This window comes from Porites lutea, chromosome 8 (assembly GCF_958299795.1).
Source record: "Porites lutea chromosome 8, jaPorLute2.1, whole genome shotgun sequence".
NCBI lineage: Eukaryota > Metazoa > Cnidaria > Anthozoa > Scleractinia > Poritidae > Porites > Porites lutea.
In genome coordinates, this window is record NC_133208.1 from 16,418,056 (window position 1) to 16,441,366 (window position 23,311).

At 38.5% G+C, this 23,311-nt stretch overlaps 1 protein-coding gene and 1 long non-coding RNA gene across 2 annotated transcripts in view; both read right to left on the minus strand.

Moving 5' to 3' along the window:
• Positions 1-8,819: 8,819 nt before the first annotated feature.
• LOC140945800 (uncharacterized) overlaps positions 8,820-23,311 on the minus strand; it is a 33,499-nt gene continuing 19,007 nt past the window's right edge. The window contains exons 3-7 of the mRNA XM_073394850.1: positions 14,737-14,859; positions 14,385-14,507; positions 14,109-14,231; positions 12,055-12,576; positions 8,820-10,280 (exon numbers count right to left, since the gene is read on the minus strand). Coding sequence (XP_073250951.1) covers positions 9,940-10,280; positions 12,055-12,576; positions 14,109-14,231; positions 14,385-14,507; positions 14,737-14,859 — 1,232 coding nt within the window. The 3' untranslated portion in view covers positions 8,820-9,939. The remainder of the gene's footprint in view (positions 10,281-12,054; positions 12,577-14,108; positions 14,232-14,384; positions 14,508-14,736; positions 14,860-23,311) is intronic.
• LOC140945833 (uncharacterized) lies at positions 16,075-20,387 on the minus strand. Its single transcript, XR_012166757.1, has 3 exons — positions 20,227-20,387; positions 17,808-18,142; positions 16,075-16,218 (listed from the first exon to the last, which is right to left on the minus strand). It is a non-coding gene; the product is annotated as an uncharacterized lncRNA (long non-coding RNA).

A 23,311-nucleotide genomic window follows, 5' to 3' on the forward strand; every position in this document is an offset into this window, starting at 1 on the left:
GTTTAGCGTTGTTTTGCTTGTTAATGCACGCAGCATCAATTATTCAAAACCTTTTCTCTAAAATTTACTTCTGCGAGTCATTAATGCTTCTGCACTAAAAGATTTAATTTTCCCTTTCGTTTGTTGCATCGTTTCGCAGTCGTAAAAAGTTAAGCAAAAAAACAAGTGGAAAAGGGTTTAAGAAAAAAAAAATAAGGAGAGAAAGAAAATCAAGTTGAGTTAGAGGCTTTCATGTCATTATTTTAAAGATATTAACATTTAAGAATTTTAGCGTTAAATACGTGCAATATCCCTTATAGTATTGTGATTTCTAAAAAGTTCAAATTAAAACGTTCAAGTTCTTTAGCTGGACACGACACCTGTCCATCTTTACCTCATGAATTAGCCATTTCAAAGAAATATAATTATGTTTATATATTTTGGCAATTTTCGTCACATAAATCTCATCATGGCTCATATATAACCGCTTTTGTTCTTAACTGGAGGGTTATGGTGGATATACTCAGCGTAAACATTTTGGGCTCTGCGATTTGGAAAACCAAATTGATAGTTGTTGTCATTCAACAGTATGGTTTACTCTCAAACTTGGTATACAAGCGTAAATAGTCTAATTCATGAAAAATATTCTCAGAGGGTGGCGGAATATTTGAATATATAGTCTACTTTAGTGATTTTTGGATATCGCCTACCTGGTGTTTTTAGGCAGCATGCACCATAAAGGATCTCTCTTCCTATAAAGGATGTGGCCGAAACTCGCCTCCTTTTACGCAGTTGGTGACTTTACTGTTTGTAAGGGTTTTGATAGCGCAACTTTTTTGCAGGTTATTTCCCTTTCTCTATTCAAACTAATCGTGACTGACGATTCTTGAAAATGTTATTTGAAACCTGAACCAAAGTACTACTTAGCAAGCTTGCAGTTCACTTTATGCAACTCAATATCGGGTGTTAATTAATTTAATGCAGTTGCTGCCTCACAATTTTAAGAAAAATGAATATTTACTCACTTGCAAACGGGTCCTTGTTCAAATAAAAATATATGTTCTAATTAAAAACTTCGGAAAGTATCAAAAAAGGAAAGCGGGCTCTGAAACAGTTCAGCTAAGCCTCAAGTAGGTGGATCATCTCATGTTTAATTTGTTTGACATTTTGAGATTAATATTATGGAAAATCTAGCGAAAGGCTATGTTTGTGGTTGCTGCAGTTTTGAAAAATATTGAAAGTGAAATCGCTTGCCATATTGAGTTTTTGAGAAAGAAGTAAATGGATGAATGGATTAATCTTAAAAAATGAATTAACTAATTATAAGTTACTCATCGTCATGGTATGTGGTCGAACGAGTTGTATGCTATAATGGCTTTAATTTCAAGTTCTACAAAGAAATGAAAGGCCAATAATTGACATTTTATGATCCTTGTTTTCTCGGTCCCTTTTGTAAATTGAATTAGAGATCCTGTTTTCACCTCCCCCCAAAAGAATTGAAATGAGCTTGTTACCAAAAACCTCTGTTTTGCAGATATACAATTCACTACTAACGGATATTTGTACTCTTAGACACTCTTTAAATATATCGTCGTTTAGGCGTTCATAATAAATTTCACAATGTTTTACGTTGACAGTGCAGTCGAGTATATACGTGTCGGTACTATGGGTTTAATAAAAAACCAAGTTAAAACCAAACAAAACTCGAGTTGCTCACGGAAAGCTTTGGCAGTGTTGACATGCTGATTTCCCTGACTTAAAGTTTTCCTCTGGATGCCATCGTACCAAGAGAGAATGAGTTTTTGCTCTTACAAGGGAGAGGTCAGCGGTCAGGGAAGATGGCGGACGTGTCCGACGATGGTTCCTGACCCTTTAATATAATCATTTATTAATAACCTAAGTAAGGCTGCCTTATCTTTTTAGCCCTCAATGGTTATTGTGGGCAACCTGTAGTCTCTCCATATTTTAGCTATTTTTGGTATCATGTAAATCCACTGGGGGTACAAATAAAGTTGTTGTTGTTGTTGTGCAGTGCGTCAGAGAGAAAGCACTAGAGCTGGACTTGCATAACAGTTTGTTGGTTCAATGAGCCCGCCTTTGCAGTTGGTCATGATCGGTCACCTAACATAAAAAGCGCTCTGCTAGAGAAGAAACAGCGCAGCGGAGCCAAAAAAAAGGGGGGAGGGGGGGGGGGGGGGGGGGGGACAAGACAACAACAACAAAAATTCTCGGCTTGCACTGTCACGAAATGAAAAATAAAGATGCCAACCATTCAATACAGAAGGACTAGAATCTGGGAAATGAAAAAAGATAAATATACAAAAACCCTTGCCAAGAATCAAGTCTGTGAAATATTTCAAATGCGAGATATTGGGAAAAACGGTTTACCTAAATTTATAAACCTTTGTATGGAAACGCCATGTTGGTGTCCCGTTCAGGAACACCAATATGGCCGCCGGATACCAACAGAAACATCTGTTTTCGAGTTTTCTTACTAATGCGTGAATTCTTCGCTTGAGGAACTCATAAAGATTACAGTAATATTTATTCTGAGACAAGGAATGTTTAGATTGCAAAATCTCCCAAAATCGGTAACGTTTTTAACCCACATAAGAGCTTTCCCGGCCGCCAGCTAAATGCCGCGTCACGCGAAAGCTTGGAAATTCAAGCGTCCTCTCTCGCAAAACGAAGAACCCTTTCGAACCAAAAATTTGTTCGTGTAAAGGTGTTTAGGTACTGTAATACCTCGTGAAAGTAGAAACTCAGAAGAATCGATAGTTTCTTAGTTTGATTTTTGGTGACGTCACGTGCAACCCAAGAATAGCGACACAATTCCACATTTCCCTCCTTTCTGCTGCCCATAGCCGCTCGCCCTTGCGTTCTTGCGGGGCTCTCTTCGCCCCCAATTTAGAGTGGAGAATTTACTCGTAGGCTTGTCTGAATAGTGTTCACTATCGTCACAAGCACTTCGGTAGGATGGGAACTGGGTAAGTTTGAGCCCACTTTACTGAAAAACAATGGTGTGGGTTTCAAAATGCATGTTTCTGTATTTCTTTGAAACCGTTCTTACCGCGACGTTGTTTTCCATTTCCTGTATAACCAGCTTTACATGAACACCTGTGTGAGCCCACGGTATTTTGACAAATAGCATTGACGTCAAAGCTATATGGGAGTTAGCAGTGCGCTCATTTCTGTCTGAAAATATTATGACGGAAACAACAACAAAAAAATGTTTTTCCAAAATAAACATTGACAACGCCATATTTACTGAGACGGCACATACGCCGTTAACATTAGCGTTGACAGGCCTTATCCCTTCCGCATTTTTCTTAACAAATTCAGTACACCATTTGAATGAAGTCATACTGCTGATGTTTTTCTTCATAACGTCGAACCATTTTCCTTTTAAAAAAAGAAACATAGGCGCATCTGACACGACCGATGTTGTCTTCTCAGAGAGGGTGGATTGGATGTCACTCATCAAAGTACTCGTATGTCACGCCCTTTTAAGTCGGGCTTGACAGGGAAATTCTTACAAATTCAATGGTGAAAATTTAGAAATGAAATTGTTGCATTCATAAATCCATATCAGATATCGTCGGATACCCCTGAAACGAATTAGTGAACACGGCGGTGTGGAGGGTCTTTTACGATTGCATCACGGATCAATCCTAAGTTTATAGACCAAGATTTGTAACTGTGTAGAGCACCGAGGCCAGGTAAATATTCGTATAGCAATGACCCTTTCGACTCAAAACTTAAAATCTCACTGCAAAAGCTGCTGTATCACCTTTACAAACCTTTGCAACTGTTTCCGTTTCCAGAATAACCAACTAAGCATATGCAGGTACATGTATAAGACCCACGATTATGCGAATATTGAGCATTGCGCGAAAAAAAAAAAAAAAAAAACACAAATCTTTTAATTGTATTAAACCTGTCTTCACTGGCAACATACGCACAATTATTTTTTTAAATGAATGTTTTTAAAACACTTTATATTATCAACCGTAATTAACAATTTACACCTCAAAACAAGCTTTATAAAAGCTACGTGCAAGCAGACGCAACAACTCTCAACATTGTTGGACATTGGTATGCAAACGGATGCAACAACTCCCAACAACACGAAACAACAGGCAACAGGGTGTGCAAACGGGGCAACATGTAGCACCCAACAATGTTGGGAGTTGTTGGCTGGAAACAATGTTGCGTCAGTTTGCATGGAGCTTTACGTTTACTTAACAGTACAAAGGCACATAGTTAGTTTATAAAAGATCGTAAAAGAGAAAAAAGAGAGAGAAAAACGAGAGGAATCATGGCTTCAAGATGGAAAGAGAAACAAAGATGTGTGTAAGCTATATCGCACAGTAGCTTACGCGGATGATTTTGTTACTGAAAGGAAAAGCATGGCAAGTCTTGACAGATTTGATTGTATACAGTTTCAAATGAATTTTGTCTTCATTCCTTTGAATTAACCCTGCAAGTTTTTCCCCGACACTTGTAAGTTTCCCCTCACATCGTGGTGCGTGGATCAGGGTCGATTATTCAAGTTCAGTGCCCAAAAGCTCCTTGGTATCCATTTCAGACTATAGTTCAAGTGCCGAAAGTGAATGAGCTGGATGTGTTTTATCACACACACAACCACAAGATGAAATTTGGCCTTCATCCACTTGTCTGCCGGAGTACCTTCAGGGTTATAGTATGGAAACCGCTTTACTCAAGGTCCAAAATGACATGGTTCTTATTATGCACACTGAGTCACCGTGCTCATTTTCCTCGACTGATAAGATCCTACTTGAATAAATAAACATAAATATTGATAGTAAGAAATAAATAAACAAGAAGTGAAATGAAATAAGGGAATACAAATCCCAAGTGAAGAAATAACATGAGTCAAAATATGACCTTGAAATAAACTCAGAAACAAATATTTGCTCTAACAATTCTTTTGCTCACGCGAGAGCAGCAAGCGAAGGAGACGCTATCCGTAAATGGAGAGCTTGAGAACTTATCATATACACCTGTTTCAGTTAAGGTTGCTCTCGTGAAACATGATGCATGGTTCATGATCCATGTTTCATATCCTACGGTAGGTGCATTATGGGACCAAGCACAGTTTGTAATATGCCTGGGTCGCGTATTTGGAATACCTCCGTTGGAGGGCAATTTGGTTTCGGCACTTTTGAGGGTATTTCGCTGCTGTCAATGCACGACCACGACGTAAAAATGCTTAATTTTCATGTTTTATGGAGGACGTAAACAAGTGAAGACGAAATTTTCCTTCTCTTTCTTAACTTCTTAGGAATTCAGCTCTTAAAGAGAGGTCACCTACATTTGACAAAGTGAGTGAGCTGGAAAAATCGTGATGAAGGTTAAAAGAACGCGAATTCACTTTTAATTAATGCAACGTTTTCGCCGCTGTCCTCAGATCTTAGGGTCCCTATTATGAGGCTTGCGTATAATAATAAAAAAAACCTAGTTTGCTTTACGAGTTTTTCTTTTTTAGTATTTATTAGGGCTGAAAGATTTACAACACAAGGTACATGTAAGAAGGAGAACCCTCCTATTTCAAAGCTGTCCACGTTGACGGCTCTTAATTTCTCTGTCACAATGAAATTCTTCCGCTCGCTTGCACTTGAGAATCAGTGCAGTATCTTTTTTAGCTGAGAACTCATTTTCACTGCGTTCTTAGTGTTTGTTAGTACTTTCAAAGAGCTGTTAATTTGCACGTCTTCATTATTTTATCGGTTGCCGAGCACAGGCGTGCACAAAGATCTACCACAATGCACCGCAGACCATGAAACGCGAATCATCATGCATCATGCATCATGTTTCATGGGAGCAACCTCAACTGAAATAGGTGTCTGGGGTGTTTTCACTCACGTGGTCAGCATCTATGCAAATTTTAATATTGGAAAAAAGAAAGCGTTTGCATAAGAAAGGAGTTCAACTCCCACAGGACTGGTTTGGGACACCAACGTGGCCGCCGTTTCATTGTTTTGGGACACCAATATGGCCGCCGTGACGTCATGCAAAAACACTCTATACTTGCTAAAAAATCTTACTCTCATGAGTAGATGTGGCCCAAGTCTAGTACAACTTTCGTATTGTTTGTATCTTACAAATCTGAGGAAGGGCACCATAGAAAAGAATAAAAAGAAAAAAGAAAAAAACTACACCAACGTGCATACTAATGATATCTCAAAGGTTCTACTAATGATCATCGATTTGATGCCGACAATTTCATTTAGAATCAGGGCCGTAGCTACAATCTTTGAGAGAATATAATGGCACAGCAAATCCCCATTCCCCTAAATCAAGGATGAAGCCGCGCAAAAGCCAAAAAGCGCCATTTTCTCATCCTTGATTTGGGGGAGTTGGGGGGGGGGGGGGGGGAGATACAAATTTCCCATCTATTTTGTCTAAGGTTGTATGGAATGTGTCAACGTCTCGAAATAGTGGTCACTCTCTATTAGAGGGTCATCTTTCGACACATTTATCTCTTGAAAACACTGGTCTGTGACCAAGTCACAGGCGTCACCGAGGACGTCCAGACTTCTATACCCTAGGAGAACATTTTGCACATCGTGTCCAGGGCCCGGTTGCATAAAACCTGCACTTAAGTGCTCACTTAAGTAGGTCACTTACGAATCCGTTATGGGTACACTTACGGGTGTTGCATGGAACACACTTGGCACTCTGGTAAGTTTCTGTTTTGCGAGGTAACTTACGGGCTCACTTAAGGGCACACGTAACCTTGATATAGTACTTTATTAACGATTCACTCTTTTTTTTTTTTTTTAAGCTAACCATCGGTGAGTGTAAAGAAAGTTAAAAGTCGTTTCCAACACTTTTAAGCCTCTCAAAAAATGAAATTTGAATGCAAACGTTATTTTTCTTCAATATCCACTGAAAATGATAGTTCTTCTTCTTTTTTCACAAAAGTGTACATCAGAGGTTAACAAAGCGCATTAGAACGAATTACGTGAAGAAAAATACTTTTTTTCACTTCTCAGTAAAAGTTCTCGTTAAATTTAGTAAAAACAGTGACAATACGGGACCTACATAGGTCCCGTAAATTTACGTGCTATTTTTCCCGTAAAAAAGTTTTATGCAACACCCGCAATTTCTGTTGCATAAACGACACTTAAGTGAACACTTACGAAAATCGTAAGTGCAACCACTTAAGTGAATTTCCTAAGTGGACCACTTAAGTGATTTCATGCAACTGACTTAAGTTACGAGTGCACGTACGTGTACCCGTAGTTGTTACGGACGTTTTATGCAACCGGGCCCAGGAGTTTAGAGAAAGGTGCTCTTGAACTTTGCATTACTCGTAAATTATAAAAAGATCAGTAAAAAGGACCATTAACGTAATATCTCAGGAGTTACTAGACTGTGGACTTTTTATACCTCGCTGAAATACCAACAATGATGGAAGACTGAAACTTTTCGTTACAACTTTAAACTGTGTAGCACACTCGAAGTTTGTTAAAATGACACGGTCGTCACGTTTCACTGACGGTTTACAAAAGGCTTTTGTGTGATTTAAGATGAATTGCAACGGTTTTCAAAGGTCAGTGAATTACGATTAACAGCCAATTGAAATAAAAGTGACTCACTTTACTGTAAAACGACAAAATCGTAAAAAACACGATAAAAACCGTGACTGTTGTAAATCGTGCTTATCGTTATGTTTGTCAACATAAATCGTGTTCGATTTTTTAAAATAAAAAATAATGTATATAGATAAAATATCACTAACAATGATCTGTAAAGGCACCGATAGACAACATAGCGCCAAGGTAACAGCCTCTCCATAGATTGCCTACAGGTCTAGCGAGCAAGAATAGCGTATCTGTGTGGTTTTTCGGCAGGTTCGAGTCTCGTTTACAGACATTAACTATTTTTTTTCCTTACTGTAATTGTTCCTGCAATTACCAGCTGGTGCAGTTTCTATTATGTTTGAAAGCGTTCTGCCGTTAACCGTACAAAAACAATGAAATGAAACAATGTTTCTCGCTGAAACATGCAAAGAAATCAAAGCAAGCGAAGTACAAGCAGAGAGCAAGAAGTACTGGGTGAGTACCATTTAACCTGTTTTTACAGTGCTCGCTTATTGCGATATCAAGACTAAAGATACATAATTAAAAAATGTATACCTTAATTCAATAAAGGTTGCTTTGGCAATTAGGCATTGGGCATTTGGACATACAATTTGGGTATACAATGTTTTGCTTGATTGACGACAAAGCAATACCGATTACCAGTGCCCAAAGCAATTTTATTGAATCAGCTATATAGGAAATTTATTTCCGAAAGAAATAAATGGTTTTATGATTAATGTGACTCATTAATGTGTCATTTCTCCAGCTTCTGGGGAGAGGGCGTTACTGTCATCCGGGACATTATATATGTGTTTTTATGGCATGAAAGCCCAAGGCCTCTCTGCTCACTGCAACAAGAAAGTTGGAAAACATTTTTCCCCCTCCGTTCCCTTCCCTTTGGCTCCACTTTCATCTCCCGGATGGCGGGTGTGCCCTCACCTTTGCTGGGATAAATCTTCTTGTGTATCTGGATTTTCCTAGCTTGAAGTGCTTAAAATGAAATAAACGGCCACTCTTGTGGCCAAATTTATCCCAAACTGGAATTGTCATTATTGGGTATCCCAGAGAAACAGAGCTCACCCAAAGCGAGACTCCACCAACAGCAATAACTGACTCAATAATACTATCTAACGGAACATATAGCATAAATGATATTCATTTGATTCTTTCTTCTATTAATGCGAGTAAACGATCATTGAAGTTTAAAGACTATGGAGATGTGATCGTTTTCGAAGAGTGCTTATATTTTACGTTCTTTACTTTTAATTGTAGTCAAACAGTCGGATATTCAAATCATAGGCCGTTATCATGTTATTTCTAATACTAGGCAGACCGTGGCTATTTTACAGTCGTGGACTTAGTATCCTAGCCCTTAGGTGAACGTTAGGCTGAGGTTTGACCTTTTGATGCAATCCTCCTTCCCTTTTTTATGGAAACTATGCTTTAAAATACTAGTTAACATACGAACAACACGTTATACATAATAAAGCAGGAAGGGTTGTATCAAAACAAGGTCAACTCCAGCCTCGTTTCCACCTGTATAATTTTATGTAACTGTAGAAATTGGGTAACTGTAAGTGCTCACCTTTGTACACGCATGAGCTAATAGCATGCCTCCTCGGAATTTCCTCTTTCTGGATCCCTGCATGGGCAATAACTTAATAATGCATTGTGGACAGGTATTACACAAACATGACTAAGAACAAGCCTTACTAAGAAGATAAGTCTTAAACACCAGATCTGGCCATTCCATCGCAGATGTAAGCCGTTCCAGAGTTTAGGCGCAGGAGCAACGAAAGTGCAGTCGCCCAAGGATTGTTAAAGTTTTTAAATTTGGGAATGACAAGACTATTATTGCTGTCAGAACGGAGACTATACACTGTATCCAGAACAAGATCACTGAGTAATTACGATACAATTTTTGAAATTTTCACAGCACGATAAGGCGTGGTAAAAATATTCAATGTAATTACACAATGGACAAAAGAGAGGTTACATAATGTTCACACTTGGTGCTCGGAAGTGGAGCCAGGCATACCCCTCTGCTACTCTTGCCTTTCAAGATAAGGAGTTTATATGATTCAAAGCAAGGGGGCATTCTACTGATGGTCAGTCCAGTGATGAGAAAAGTCTTTACTTTGATATCTGTCCTTTGTCGTCCCGTGCCTGCCGGTCTTATAAGCGCTGCACTTTGCCTGGCTTCGTTTTCATTATTTTTAGTAGTTGCTAAAAAGTGACTATGAAGTTTTCAATGCATGGACAACAATCTATATATCTACACTGGTATACCAAGCACTAAGATTTTAGGAACTTGTTAAACCACACTACTTGCTAAGTTACAGTTTGTAATCTATATCAATGTTATGGTCACCTGACCATGTCCAGCTGTTTTATAACAGCATTCATTTTGCTGATTCTTTCCAGCATTGTAAGATCCTCCCCCTCCTCCACAGGAGTCATTCTCATTATCCCCGCTACTTCCCCCAGAGTAGCCTCCTCCACCTCCAGCACCTCCTCCCGATCCATAAGCGCCACCTCCCCCTCCAAACCCGCCTACAGCATTGTTTACCCTGGCTCTTCCACCCACTCCTCCCTGAAGAAATCCTTTGCCTCCTTCCCCGCCATACCCCATTGAGCCTCCGAACTGCTTTGAGCTTCTTCCACTGGAATAAAATCCACCACCGCCTCCACCTAAAATATCAATAACATTAAATAACTCTTCACTTACAACAGTTACCATGTGCGGGTGGATTTCTTGCAGAGGCTTTTTTCATTTAACAAATAAATTAAGATTCTATTGATAAAAGTAATCACATCACCTGTCCGATATCTATAATACTGGGAATCTAATATTAACAATTCTTTTCAGCGACCCATATTTTAGGCCTCGATGTGCGTTACTTTTATCATATGCCTTTTTATTTGTTAAATACAAATGCATACCACCAATTTCAATCAGAGTTAATCCAGGTCATTAAAACCTAGTCTTATTTCTATATCTTTGAATGTATTTAGCTCATAATATCTGCCTTTACAAGTATTTCCTTTACTTGAGGAACAATATAGCAAATATAAATTAATTTCATGAATTATTGGTATTTAAACAACTTTAACATACACTTCTTATTTTATTAGCTTCGCCAAAAAAAACAAACAAACAAACAAACAAACAAACAAATAAACAAACAGAAAGAACGTTGGCAGGGAGACCGCGCAACAGCTGTGGCCAATTATAGCGAGCCCGGATACTAATAAAAAAACATGAAACATTAAAAAGCACAGCGATGCAACAAAAACTACAGCTGCATACAACAAGTTTTGGACGAGACAAGGGACGAGCACTATTACATTTTAAACAGATAGACTTGAACGAACGTGGGTCTTCACAATCATAGGAAACAGCTAACGCGGACTTATAATAATTAAAAATGGCCGATTTAAAGGAAATTTAGGTCGATGAGCTCAAATAGTTCATCCGCTAAACAATTCCAAATTCTACTAGTTCTAATAAGAAAGGATTTCTGGTACGCAGTACTTTTACATTTCTTAATTATGTATTTATTAACATTGGTTGAGGATCTAGGGCGTCTACCGAGTGCGAACTTCAGGTAGGACAGAGGCGGTTCACGTTAACGTTAACAAGACCGTGTGTCAATTTGAAAAAAAAAGGTTAGATCTAAAAGTTTATGCTAGTAACAAATAGGTATTCGGTTTAGAGTTTGTAAACGAGCCTTATAACTTATATTAGAAGAACAAGGCAGTTTTAAGATAAACTTAGTCGCGCGTCTTTGGATACCCTCAAGCTTGACAATGAGCTCAATGGACTGCGGGGCCCAAATTTGGGTGGCATTTCCCAAACTCAGTGTGGCCTAACTAGGGCTAGGTATAGCGTTCGCCTTACTTCAGTTCTAAGTATAAACCTCGTGTTCCTCTTGAAGTATCCCAGTATTTTATTAGCACGCGAAGATTGTTAACTGCTTCTGAGGAATCTTAAGGAAACATGGCAAGAAAGTCTTAAGCAGCTATGAAGGCTAATGAGTGAAGTTCCTTTATTTTCAAAGTTTTAATTGATATGAAAAAATGGTCAGCATACGATGGATTTGATGGTATTCGTTAATCAAACCGAAAAAGAGACACGAAAAAGTCAAACTTTGCAATGAGAAAATTGATGAAAAAAAAATTGATTGATTGTCTTTGATGTCATTAGTTCGAATCCTAAGTGGAGATAGAGTTATTCTTGTTTGTTTGTTGCTGTTGTTGTTGTTGTTGTTGTTGTTTTTTTTATATAACGTCTCTCTTATGACTCTAAAAGAAGTTGATACAAAAAGTTGGGGACTTTTACCTCCGTCGGTGAAGTTTGCCTCCACATTGAAGAAGGCGGATATAGTTAGATTTTACATGTAGATTTAGCAAAGATTACTGTCGTGGTGGCCCTACTATACTCATCTTAACGCACTCGGCTCACCTGAGTTGTTATTGTCAGCGGTCGTTGCTCCGTGTCCACCACTCCCTCCTGACCATGACCTGTACCCAGGATTCCCTGTTGTCCCTGTAGAAGCATCGCATCCTGAATGTCTTGATTGAGCAGTTTCCATGCCTCCTCCTCCTCCAGCTATTATCAAAGGTATGTTGCTCCCTCTCACCACAAACGTACCTCCACCACCACCACAGCTATTACCATTAAGGTTTATACTTCCCTCTTGACCAACAAGTATTTGAATTGTTTCTCCTTTGGATAAACGAAAATTTCCTCTCAATCTGGCACCTCTACCGCGATACTGGCCATTGTTGCTTCTTAAGCCATATCCCCCTGCAGCTCCTATTGCCTCTATCCTGTAATCACCTGTTTTAGGCACAGTCCATTGTTGAATACCGCTGACTAATGTAACTTGACCGTCATGATCCTGACCACTGTAATAACTACCTAGAGAAGTTGGACCCAGTCTTCCACTCGCACCGAGGTTTGTAAAAACTGCTTTGAACGATACTGAAAAAAGAAAAAGATTCACTGATCATTTGTAAAATAATCGATAATCACTAATACGTATTTGATGAACAACATTAATTGTATCGTCTGTTAAAAAATAATAGTGAAGAATAAAAAGCCTTTTAGTGAAAGTACGGGGTTGTTTTTTTCAGGTGAGTAATTAATGCAAAGAATTTTCATGATTTAAATAATTATGATAAGTTTAAATTCGTCATAACTCACTTTGTGGCTCTTCTTCGAGGGCGTTGCCTATGTTACATGGCTTCATTTACACTCCTGGTCCCAGTTGTTCAAACAATGGATAGCGCTATTCACCGGATAAATCACTATCCAGCGCCGGATAAGCATTAGGAAAAACAATTGCGCGATCCACCGGATAGAGATCAATATCCAGTGGATAGCGTTATCCACCTTTTAAACAACTGGGCTCAGTTCATTTAATAAAGCGAAAGGCTTAAAGAATCATCGGTACAAATGTACATAGGACTGAGTTTAAAGCAAAGTAAACTTAATATATTTGTTCAGTACTATTATGACATAATTTTATTGTCCTGTGACTTTTCAGTGCGGAGCGGTTGTTTGACTGTATCTTCATGTAAACGTATCGAGTACTGTCGCAATTTGTAATAATCATCGCACTTTGTAACACCTGTCGCAATTTGTAATAAATCCATCGCACTTTGTAATACCTGTTGCAATTTCTAATAAACCGTGTCGCACTTTGTAACAAAAAAGGTGTCGCAATTTGTAATAACAGTCCATTGCACTTTGTAATAATTTTTTGAGAGTGATTCAAACATGCATGTCTGCCACTATAAATTTTTCTGCCTTGATTAATCACGTGACCAACTAGAAACGCTTTATGAAAGACATGAAACTTCCTGTGACATATCATCAAAAAGATGTGATTCATGTTTAAATATTTAAAAAACGAAAGCAACATTTAACAACAGAAAATTCATGAATAACCTGGCATTCGTCGTCCAAATCCATGTTTGCTTGCCACGTGACACGTGAAGTCTTCGGGGGGCGGGGGGGGATAATCCCATATATGGATGGGCTAGATAGGTAAGTACCGCCTGATAGGGTATGGTTTTTGTCTTTGGTGTGATCCTTAGATAGGGTAACTCAAGTAGTAATGGATGGTTTATTCCATCCTTTCCATTTTGTGGAAAAACAGTAAACCTTGTGTGACAAGATAAGCCTGACAATAATATTGTTTGAAAGAATTTTACGCAAAACTTAACTTTCCTTTGATCAGATCTTTTTGTAAAAGACCAGAAAGCACTAAGGTTAAGTGAAGATCACGACAAAACACGTGATTAATAGCCCTGTCACGCTTGTCACACTCGAGCGTTTTGCCGTCCTTCTCTTCTTCCTGCCTTCCTGTTGCGTAGACTCAATATTGTCAAGATGATGGTGTTATTTCAATAAGTACTAGTTGTTCAATTTTTATATAAACTCATCTTTGCATTTGTTGGAACTTTGGTGAATCACGCAGCCTATTTGTAAAGTATAGAGTACATCCTTACCAACACATGTTGTACCATTTCCTGTATATTTAGGTTTGCATGCACAGGAATACGATCCTTGGGTATTTGTACACACTGCGTTGACATCACAGCTGTGAGCATTGCTAGAACACTCGTCCACGTCTAAAAACGTGCGATAATATTTCACGTTAGGTTTTCATTTATCTGTAAGTTCCGTCTGATATGTTTTTAATTATAAAAGCTTTTAGCCAAAAACTCATACTTGGTTAAGTAAACACTTTTAACTGGTATTTTCTCTTTCATTTTCTAACTTACCATAACATGTTTTTCCATCCCCTGTATATCCCGCCTTACACGAACAGGTGTGTGAACCCGCAGTATTTTGACAAACAGTGTTGACGTCATAGCTATGAGAGTTCGTAGTGCACTCATTTATGTCCGAAAATAAACAATTGATAGTGAACAAAAGTATGTTCTAACACAGTCAAAATTGACAACGCCATTATCTCTTTATGCTAAGCATTTTTTTCGCATGCGAAAGGATATCATTGAAAGTATATTTATTGTAAGCATCAAAGATCATTTCAACGAAAATAAATACTTTAAAGCGAGGTAAAATTTTGTAAAGCATGGCTTAGGCTTCCCTACCACACAAGCCTTAACAAACCTTTGCAAGTTTTTCCGTTTCCAGAAAAACCAACTTTGCATCTGCAGCTATAAGACCCACGAGTATTCGAGCATTGAGCATTGACGTCACATACGGGAGAAGAGGCAGTACATTCGTCGATATCTGAGTAAAAAAAGAGCAACACACACACAAGTATACCCCCCTCAAAAAACTTTTTTAAACACTTTAGCACGCGAGATAAATAATATCTTTACAGCATAAACAAACCTTGAGTCAGGTGTTGAGTTAACAGTACAGAGACAACTGGGTTATAGAACAAGAGAGATACAAGAAAGAATGGTTGCATGCATGGGGAAAGGAAACAAAGATATCAGTAGGCTATTGCATAGCAAAGACAAATGAATTGTCTTGATAATTTGGCACAGATACTAGCAGTTTTGTGTGACAAAGATTGAATGGATTTGTTGTGACCGACATTTATATTGACGCGGCCATTGACGCCGTTCATCTCAGTCAAATCGCCTGTGGTACACTCCCTGATGACCTCATGCTGGCTGATATTGACAGATCTTGATATCACGCAACTGGTTAGTATTGGTACTGGCTAGTCAGAAATCTAACAAGAAATCTTAAACTCTCGGCCCAAAGCGGAAATCATTATTGGTCAGGTCCCTGGATGTGCTGTTGCCTGTTACCACCCGTAACATCAACCTGTCACTAATGAGTTTGGTCTGTTTTCGGACAAAAGGAGGAAAGGATTGGCCAAGCGTTGGCTTAAGTGCTGCAACCTACTTGACCTGTCAGCTACCTTCAATTTGTGTAAAAACTGACTGAGCGGGATGTGTTTGATGAAAAACAGAACCACATAATGAATTTTGGTCTCTATCCACTTTTGCCGTCACTGGTTACCGCTAGGGTTATAATAATGGAAACCGCTTTACTCAAGGACCAAAATGACATGTTGTCTAAATATAGACAGGCAACTTAATAAATAAATAAATAAATAAATAAAAAATAAATAAATAAGAAAATATAATCCCCAAATGAATTAATAATAGTCAAGATATAATTAATCAAATAAACTCAGCAACAAATATTTTAATTTCGCTAAGAGAACTGGTGAACTGTACAGCCCCTGAAATGATCCCGACCTTAGCCTGCAGAGTAGTTTTTTTTTTTTTTTTAACGAAAGCGCTGCCAAGGGCTACATTGATAACGGCCGCCATCATAAAAGCGACTGGAAAACTAAGGGAGGAGGGGCGAGCAAGGATGGGGTTGGGGATAAAAGGGAATCATTTCGGAGTGGAAGGAAAACAAATTGGGGATCATTTCGGAGTCAATATATCATTTCGGAGGCTGTACAGTTATATTTACCTTCAGTCTTCATATCGCAATAAGCCAGCAAAGGGATACCAGGTTTAATGGTACTCAGCCAGTACTTCTTGCTCTTTGCCTCCCCTTCACTTGCTTTGATTTCTTTGCATGTTTCAGCTGGAAGCTCAGGAGTGGATCCAAGAGGAACTAAAGAGTAAAATGTTCCATTTAATTATCTAATGGTTATTCTGAAATTAAATTGTCAGCGTCGAATCGATGATCATTGATAAAAACTTTGAGACATCAATTGCTGGTTTTCAGTATCATGCCATTCAAAATAGATCAAAATAAAAATCAAAACAGTTCAATAAATAAAGTCCAGAATCTGGGAAACGAAAGAGGGTAAATATGCAAAGACCCTCGCCAAGATTCAGGTCAGAGGGATATTTCGTATGCGAGATATTCGAAGAAACGTTTTACCAAAATTTGTATGGAGAAGCCATGCTGGTGCTCATCCGGATGAGCTCCAACATGGCGGACGGAAACCAACAGAAACATCTGTTACCGAGTTTTGCTACAAAAGCGTGCATTTATTTTCGAAGAACTCATAAACATTAAAGTAATACTTTTTATAACACATGAACTGTTTAGATTGGAAAATTCCCTGAAATAAGTCATTTTTTTAACCTACATGACAGCTTCCTTGGCCGTCATATAAATGCCGCGTCACGCAAAAGCTTAGAAATTCAAGCGTACTCTATCAAAAAACCAAGAACCCTTTTGAAGCGAAAATTTGTATCAAAATTAGTTTTCAGCTGCTCTAATACATCATGAAAGTAAAATCTCAGCAGGATCGATAGTTTTGTAGTTTGAATTTTCGTGACGTCATTTGAAAACCAGTAATAATATGCACGTTTGGTGAAGTTATTTCAAAGAATTCTATAGTGCCCTTCCTCAAATTTATTTAACATACATGCTCGATCTTGAAAATAATCAATAATTAGCGACAAGTTGTTCTGGAGCACTGTTTAAGTTAGGCCACATCTACTCGCCGGAGCAAATATTTTTGAGCAAGTGTGCCGACGATGAACTCAGGCTAAACGAAAAGTGTCGGCTATCTACTGTAGTGATTTACCGCCAAAACACGCGGATGCTTGAATGTAAAACTCCATCGCTGCTTACATTTGGGGGGTGGACAGACGTTTACCAAATTTCTCGCACCTATGGGTTACCATTTTTTCTTACGCATAGTGCTCCGCTATAAAAACGATGAATGACCATAATGTCAGAGACGAAACAATGAGGAGAAGTTTTAATAATGCTTTTCCCGGCATGCCTAAAAGTAAACACACAAATTTCCTTTTAGAATAACCTGCCAGATAAGGTGGTTTCTTGGTGTTGCAGTTTGGTGCAATCACTAAATGACGTAATACTATAGAAAAGAATGATTAGACACTACCCGACAGAAGCGAACCAACAATGGTTTCCGCGACACTGAAGAAACACCCAATAATAAGGATGCCGATAATTAATTTTTATTACCAGGTCTCAATCGCCCAAAATGTTGTCATTTTCAAGAAATTTTCTGGCTGGACATGAAAGTTTCGCACATACATAGTACCTCTTTCTTAAAACGCACAGCCTTTTTTGTCATGTGTTATTATTGATCAGTTAACATTTCCCGGAAATCATGACTGAAATTTAGATGCCTCCGGGTATGTCGCCACGAAAATTGCACTGGGGCCCCTTAAAAACTTCTTTCAATACTGAGAGATCTTAACTAACATAAACTTCACCTCGATTCATGTCTCGCCTGTAGTAATATCTGTCTGGATCGGAAACAAAATCCTCAGGTCTGGCTTCTTTGGTTCTGTCGCTGAACTCACACATGTTAAGAGAGATCACCCAATTGAAACTTTGGCACCTGCTGTCCTGACGACAAATAAGTACGCATTCATATCCAAAGTTTGCCTTTAGCGTATTGTAGACGTGGTTTTGTAGCTTCCGACCAAAGATGGATTCCTCTGACCCACCATTGATGCATTGTTGACAGAGTGTTTCAGTGAATGTTTGAATCAGCATAAAAAGGAATGCGATACTAATGGTGTAACTCGCCGTCATTTTGACAGAACTGAAAAAAATGTCATGCATACATACTAGTAGAAACTACATTCTTAGAAAGTAATTAATAGGGATGGTTCATCCAACCGATGACAATAACCTAGTAAGACTTATTTTAAGTAACCTAAGGACAAAGCTGGGGCCGTGGCTTTCTCTTGTGTTAATAAATGATTTAAATTTTAGCGATACCTTAAATTCTCAGTCATGCCATGGTAATATGTAGATGATACGAGGACTAAGGTAACGATAGCAACGCACATTATGCAGTGTTGTGAATGCTACGCTCACTGTGATTGATCGTTACCTATGATCTATTGGAGTACAGATACATGGATGACGTCACGGGAAACTTGTTTCCTTTTAGTTGTGTTCAACATGGCGCACGGTTTTGAAAATGTTTTTGACATTCTTTCGGATTAAAGCGAGTGAGAGCCTTGAAAAAAAATTAGCAAGAGCTATTTACAAAGAAGAAAAATGGAGAAACGGAGAGAAAAATAGCTCTTTACTTTTAAGAATGCCTAAAAACATCAGTGATACACTCGCCCGCGGCTCGTGAGCCACTTTTAGTTTTTACCACATTTTGACGTCATCTGTCATCTATTACTGAACAGACCCACGGCAATATGCAATCTATTTGTTTAACAATACTCGTTAAATTTCGTTGAACACTAGACTGAAACTGGGGTCTTTTTCAAGTCACGCCTTCTTAACCAACTGACCCAACTCTTTCCGGTTTGTACTTCTTCTCTCCTTCCCCAATCCTTTGAGATTGGGGTTTATTTGCAATTAAGTGATAAGTGAATCGACATTGGGGAGGGCTTAACGTGAAAAGTGTTGCAACAAATGTGACGAGTACTGTCAGTAGCCATTTTCCTTTTGATGATGAATTTTGCGCTTTTGGTCCAAGACTTGATCAAAGATTTATGCGATTCGTTCTATTTCAGTTATGCAAGCTTGTTCGACCATTACTGCTAACTTCGCCCTTATTTCCTGGTTTTCCAGATCAGACGAATTTATGAAGCTTCTCCCAACAATACTTTCACTTGGTGCTATTTACTTTAATATGCAGTTCTAACGTTTGGAGTCGGTGTGAATGAAATCAACTGAAATCCAAGGTGAAGACTATACAAATGAAACAGCTTTTTAGTAGGAATTCCACACGGTTCTTTGTATCAAGATATTATTATTATAGATTATTATTATTATAAGCAGAATTTTCTAGAAAGGTCATGTATCAGAGCAAGCCTCCCTTAAAGATTGATGTTATGAACTGACCACGGAATTAGTTGATTTTACAAACTGGATTTCTGGGCTTACGAATTCTGGCAGCATCGATCTCACCCTTTGGAACAATTTTCGTGGCCACTTAATTATTGTATGAAGCCGCCTTAAATTTCTTCAAGTCTTTCTGTTTTTAGTTTGGCGTTGTTTAGTTTGTTAATGCACGCAGCATCAATTATTCATAACTTTTTCTCTAAAATTTACTATAAATAACCGCGAGTCATTAATGCTTCTGCACTAAAAAGATTGAATTTCTCCTTTCGTTTGTTGCATCGTTTTGCAGTCGTAAAAAGTTATAAGCAAAAAAACAAGTGGAAAAAGGGTTTAAGAAAAAAATAAGGAGAGAAAGAAAATCAAGTTGAGCTAGAGGCTTTCATGTAATTTTAAATATGTTAACATTCAAGAATTTTAGCGTTAAATACGTGCAATATCCCTTTTAGTATTGCGATTTCTAAAAAGTTCAAATTAAAACGTTCAAGTTCTTTAGCTGGACACGACACACGTTCATCCTTACCTCATGAATTAGCCATTTCAAAGAAATATAATTATGTTTATACATTTTGGCAATTTTCGTCACATAAACCCTATCATGGTTCACATATAACCGGTTTTGTTCTTAACTGGAGGGTTTCGGTGGATGTGCTCAGCGTAATCATTTTGGGCTCTGCGATTTAGAAAACCAATTAAACAGTATGGTTTATTCTCAGACTAGGTATACAAGCATAAATAGTCTAATTCATGAAAAATATTCTCAGAGGGTAGCGGAATATTTGGATATGTAGTCTACCTTAGTGATTTTTGGATATCGCTTACCTGGTGTTTTTAGGCAGTATGCACCATAAAGAATCTCTCTTCCTAAGGATGTGGCCGAAACTAGCCTCCTTTTACGCAGTTGGTGACTTTACTGTTTGTAAGGGTTTTGATAGCGCAACTTTTTTGCAGGTTATTTCCCCTTCTCTCTTCAAACTAATCGTGACTGACGGTTCTTAAAAATGTTATTTGAAACCTGAACCAAAATACTACTTAGCAAGCTTGCAGTTCACTTTGTGCAACTCAATATCGGGTGTTAATAGTTTGATTCAGCTGCTGCCTCAAAATTTTAAGAAGAGTAAATATTCACTCTTGCAAACGGGTCCTTGTTCAAATATAATTATAAGTTCTAATTAACTGTTTCAGAAAGTATCAAACAACGAAGGCGGGTTCAGCTAAGCCGCAAGTAAGTGGATCATCTCATGTTTAACTTGTTTGACATTTTGAGATTAATATTCTGGCAAATCTACCAAAAGACAAATGTTTGTGGTTGCTGTTTTGAAAAATTTTGAAAGTGAAATCGTTTGCCATGTTAAGTTTTTGGAAAAGAAGTAAATGGATGGATGAATCTTTAAGACTGAATTAACTAAGTTACTCATCATCATGGTATGTGATCGAACGAGTTGTATGCTAATGGCTTTTCTAGTTCTGCAAAGAAATAAAAGGCCAATAATTGGCATTTTATGATCCTTGTTTTCTCGGTCCGTTTTGTAAATTGAATTAGAGATCCTGTTTTCACCTTTCCCCAAAAGAACTGAAATGAGCTTTTTACCAAAAACCTCTGTTTTGCAGATATACAATTCCGTACGCGGATATTTGTACAGTCACACTCTTTAAATATATTGCCGTTTAGGCATTCATAATAAATTTCACAATATTTTACGTTGACAGTACCGCAGTCGGGCATGTACGTGTCGGTACTATGGTTTTAATAAAAAAACAAACTAAAACCAAACAAACCTCGCGTTGCTCACGGAAAGCATTGGCAGTGTTGACATGCTGATTTGAATGACTTAAAGTTCTCCTCTGGATGCCGTCGTACCAAGAGAGAATGAGTTTTTGCTACAAGGGAGGGGTCAACGGGCAGGAAAGATGGCGGACGAGTGGCGAAAGCACTAGAGCTGGACTTGCATAACAGTTTGTTCGTTCAGTGAGCCCGCCTTTGCAGTTGGTCATGATCGGTCACCTAACATAAAAAGCGCTCTACTAGAGAGGAAACAGCGCAGCGGAGCCCCCCCCCCCCCCCCCCCTTCAAAAAAGGGGGAAAAACAAGACAACAACAAAAATAACGACACAATTCCACATTTCTCTCCTTTCTCCTGCCCATAGCCGCTCGTCCTTGCGTTCTTGCGGGGCTCTCTTCGCTCCCAATTTAGAAAGGAGAGCTTGCTCGCCGGCTAATGTCTGAATAGTCTTCACTATCGTCACAAGCACTTTGGTAGGATGGGAACTGGGTAAATTTGAGCCCACACTACTTAAAAACAGTGGTGTGAGGTTTCAAAATGCCTGTTTCTGTATTTCTTTGAAACCGTTCTTACCGCAACATTGTTTCCCATTTCCTGTATAACCAGCTTTACATGAACACGTGTGTGAGCCCACGGTATTTTGACAAATAGCATTGAAGTCAGAGCTATATGCTCATTTCTGTCTGAAAATGTTACGCAGAAACAACAACAAAAAAATGTTTTTCCAAAATAAACATTGACAACGCCATATTCAAAGAGACGCATATTTCCTAACAAATTCAGTATACCATTTGAATGAAGTCATAGGCGCATTTAACACGACCGATGTTGTCTTCTCAGAGAGGGTGGATGGGATGTCATTCATCAAAGTACCCGTATGTCACGCTCTTTTAAGTCGAGCTTAACGGGGAAGTTCTTACAAATTCAGTGGTTTTCAATAAGGTGAAAATTTAGAAATGAAATTGTTGCATTCATAAATCGATATTAGATATCGTCGGATACCCCTAAAACAAATTAGTGAACATGGGTGTGGAGGGTCTTTTACGATATTGCATCACGGATCAATCCTCAGTTTAGGACCAAGATTTGTAACTGTGTAGAGCACCGAGGTCAGGTAAATTTTCGTAAAGCTTATAGCAATGACCCTTTTGACTCAAAACTTTAAATCTCACTGAAAAAGCTGCTCTATCACCTTTACAAACCTTTGCTAGTGTTTCCGTTTCCAGAATAACCAACTTTGCATATGCAGGTACATGTATAAGACCCACGATTATTCGAATATTGAGCATTGAGTAAAAAAATCGAATCTTTTAATTGTATAAATTAAACCTGTCTTCACTAGCAACATACGCACAATTATTTTTCCAAAAAAATGTTTTTCAAACACTTTATATTATCAACCGTAGTTAACAATTTACACCAAAAACAAGCCTTATAAAAGCTACGTGCAAGCAGACGCAACAACTCTCAACATTGTTGGACATTGGGGTGCAAACGGATGCAACAACTCCTAGCCTGCGAAAACATCCGTTTCTCCTCGCTCTTTGCCGCTGGGGACGTTTCGCGCGGAGGAACATCTGCGATTCAGCGACAGAAATTCCATACTGATGACGTAAAATTTGTCCGGAATCCGGTCAGAAGAGCTGATTGGTCGACGGAGTAGTTACTTTGTTTTAGCTATTGTTTACGAATGAAAAGACAAAAGACAAAAGGACACAAAGGTCAAATGTAAACGCGAACAATCTCTAACAAAACAGTCACTGTTTGTGGAATATTGTCTTCTCTACATAAAGCATTTGAGAGTTGCTGGCGCTCGTTGGCAGATGAACACAACACTTTACCAAAATCGACTAGAAGACACGTAAACAGTGGAAAAATTTATATTTGGAACCCCATGACTACCAGATTTATTATGTAAACATTGATTTGCGTCATCAGTATGGAATTTCTGTCGCTGAGTCGCAGACGTTCCTCCGCGCGAAACGTCCCTAGCGGCGAAGAGCCAGGAGAAACGGATGTTTTCGCAGGCTAAACAACTCCCAACAACACGCAACAACATGCAACAGGGCGTGCAAACGGACGCAACATGTAGCATCCAACAATGTTGGAAGTTGTTGGCTGGA